Source organism: Pollicipes pollicipes, unplaced genomic scaffold, assembly GCF_011947565.3.
Source record: "Pollicipes pollicipes isolate AB1234 unplaced genomic scaffold, Ppol_2.1 Scaffold_4219;HRSCAF=4965_pilon_pilon_pilon, whole genome shotgun sequence".
Classification (NCBI taxonomy): Eukaryota; Metazoa; Arthropoda; class Thecostraca; order Pollicipedomorpha; family Pollicipedidae; genus Pollicipes; species Pollicipes pollicipes.
In genome coordinates this window covers 20,625,633-20,628,645 of record NW_023596448.1, presented here as the reverse complement: position 1 = coordinate 20,628,645, position 3,013 = coordinate 20,625,633, and the positions used below count along the sequence as shown (strand labels likewise).

Here is a 3,013-nt window from a genome sequence, read left to right as displayed (position 1 = left end):
GTACCCACCTGCAGTGACGCCCGCGTGTCAGGCCGGCGCAGGGGCGTGTCCAGCGCCGCCGAGAAGTAGCCGGCGGTCGGCGGGTTTTTGCCGGGCGGCGCGTGCTGCCTGCTGCGCCGCCGCTGGTCGAGCACGACCTTGGCAACCTGGGCCGCATGCCCGGCGTGCATGACCCGGTCAGGTCAGCTCACCCGACGCCCGGTCAGAGCGTGCAGGTGCTGTGGCCGCCACCGCCCACTTCGGCTGCCGCAGAGGTTAATGTGTTAGAGAAGCTGTCGCAGACGCTGCAGATGCTGGAGAGTTGGGGCGGGAAGCGCGTCGATGTTGGGGCGAAGCCCAGCGCTCGCTGTGGCAGGAAGTGTGCCGGTGTTAGGGCGAAGCTCAACGCTTGTTGGGACAGGAAGTGCGCCGGCCACCCTGACCTCTCGAAGACGTCATCGGCATTGTTTGGCGCTTGGTAGCCAGATCTTGGCCAGTCGAAATCAAAGCGTGTTTCTCCTCAACGGAACTCAAAGAGGGAGGGGGGGAGGGGGCGACTTAAAGGAACGCGGGGCATCAAGCCAGCATTGGGAGGCTCAGCCGCTCACCAAAAAATCATATAACTTGTTATACCTTGTCACTGCCCGTAAGACAATTACTTTCAACACCCAACGGTAGCTATTTCGTATTGCTTACGTCTAAGGTCGTCTTGCGTGATGTAAATGCTATGTCATAAACGTGACGCTCCATTGCCCTCCTGCCGTTTTAGCCATCTTGGGCCATTGGTTACTTTGACGCCTTATATGGTGGCACCATTAATCAATAAGTGCGACCAGTTAAATGGATCGATAAAACATAACATATCTGTCAACCCATTTCGGTAAACTGATCTTTAACTTACTGAATAAAGTTAAACGGAACGTTCGAACGAAAAAAATTCGATAAGTCCAAGCGATCTTTACGCTTGAACATATCGAGAAAATGGTGATAAAGTATGAGTATATACGACCTGGGTACGCTTTCTACATCCGCGCGGCGCTGAAGAGACCGTAGCGGGGCCCCTGAACGGCACCGCGCCCCACCCAGCCACCTGGCGGTGGGCCGGTCCGACCCGCGCCGACGCTACCGGAAGAAGTCGATCCCTCTCGCGCTGGTCCAGACAGACGACGCCGGATGACTGAAATCATTATCTAAAGATGATAACATCGTGGCTATCGGCCTTTGCTCCCATGGCCAAGGCCTATCAGCCTTTGCTCCCACGACCAGGGCCTATCCGCCTTTGTTCCCATGACCAGGGCCTATCAGCCTTTGCTCCCACGACCAGGGCCTATCGGCCTTTGCTCCCATGACCAGGGCCTATCAGCCTTTGCTCCCATGACATGACCACATACCGGTGGTCATCAGTCGTCGGTCGTAATTGCGGCTTAAGTAGCGGCGTGAGCTTTACCTGAACAGACGGCCTTATGCACGCACTTCAACAACCAGGATTGGGCTTATGACACTGCGGCTATTGTGACGTATTCGAATGCCGTGAATCAGGCAGAGTGAAGATGTTTAAATACATTGGCAATTTCCAAATATCTCCGCTTTCCTGGTATCGTACATCGTGCGTGTGTGCGGTATAATGAGCTGATTAGACTTCCCACGATTAACAGGCACCAAAAAACATCGTTATATAAGAGACGGCACTGATAGCACAGGGCTGATACATATTTCAGTAAACATCTTAGCTGATAAAAAACGCAAAATGTGTATTGCGCTAAACTTAATACCACTGTCTTAAATACCGTTTCAGCACGGTGGCACAGCGAGCTTTTGCTGCCAGATTCCTCGCTGATCGGGCTGGACGCCGGGCTGCGGGTGGCCGTTTAGAAAAAAATACAAGTCAAGTTAGGACCATCAGTATTTAATAATTTCACGTCAGATATAGGACGTCCTTTGGATTGTTCTCACCCGCATGTAGCACAAGTAACCAACTCCTCGCGTCGTCAATTTAAAGCGCATTGCTACCACGGAACATTGAAGCGTTCATGGATGATTCACGTGACATGAAGCTTACCGAGAACGTGACAAATGCGGCGCGATAATTGCCGGGCGTTATAAACCACGATGGTAGTGGCAGTTGTGGTAGTTACAGTGACGTAACTATGCAATAACGTGACCTGAAAAGTCCTCGTCGCCTGACGGTCTAGGGAACTCTCACGAGGTATTGACTGTTACGCTGGCGTCTCCAGGACACCTGCTGAAAGGCTGCCTACCATAGTGCTGTGTGTGTTGTCGCTTTTCATGTAGCAGTTCAGGAGACGTCCCAAACATCGACAGGTGTGTCATCCCCATTATGCCAGAGTATTCCGATATGCCAGAGTATGCCAGAGCATGCCAGAGTAAGCACGCCAGATTAAGCGGAGAGGAAGGTGACAGGACGGGGGGGGGGGAAAGAGCTGGCGGTTTGAGAGATGCCGTGACTGTTTTCATCCGGACCGCCTGATCAGTCGACACATTTCATCTGGACCATCTGATGACCTGACACCTTTTATCTGACAGTTTGATCAGTTGACACCTGTAGGTATACACCCTAACTTTGAGTCCGTGGCAGCTGTGATAAATGCAAAACCGTGGCTGAATTATATTCAAAGTCGGCAGTTACGTGCATTTGCGCAATGCAACATCCCGGAATATTAAGCACCACGTGTTGGCAGGTGAGGGCAGACGACCGTCCCATAGTTACTTGACCTTGTTTATGTCAGGTCTGCAGTACACAGTCAAGTGAGATGCGTAATAATTCTGTATTGATAACGCCAAGACATCAGTTAAATTGCATTATGAAAAACATGATAAAAAAACGAGTTGCCTACTTGTTGAATTCAGTGCACTTATTCACAGCTGTCTTTATCTCATGAAAGCCTAAATATCCTCAAATTTTCCACAGTGTACCGTAATTAAGTCTAGCGCTGACGTGCAAGGAGATTACGACGCAGTACGACGCTGATTTTATGATTATAAAGGCGATGAGATTTAACGAAAATGCAAAGTA

At 50.9% G+C, this 3,013-nt stretch overlaps 1 protein-coding gene across 1 annotated transcript in view; it reads right to left on the bottom strand.

The window, feature by feature from the left end:
• Positions 1–202: 202 nt before the first annotated feature.
• LOC119094984 (elongation of very long chain fatty acids protein 4-like) overlaps positions 203–3,013 on the bottom strand; it is a 37,463-nt gene continuing 34,652 nt past the window's right edge. Inside the window, exon 4 of the mRNA XM_037217893.1 lies at positions 203–346. Coding sequence (XP_037073788.1) covers positions 203–346 — 144 coding nt within the window. The remainder of the gene's footprint in view (positions 347–3,013) is intronic.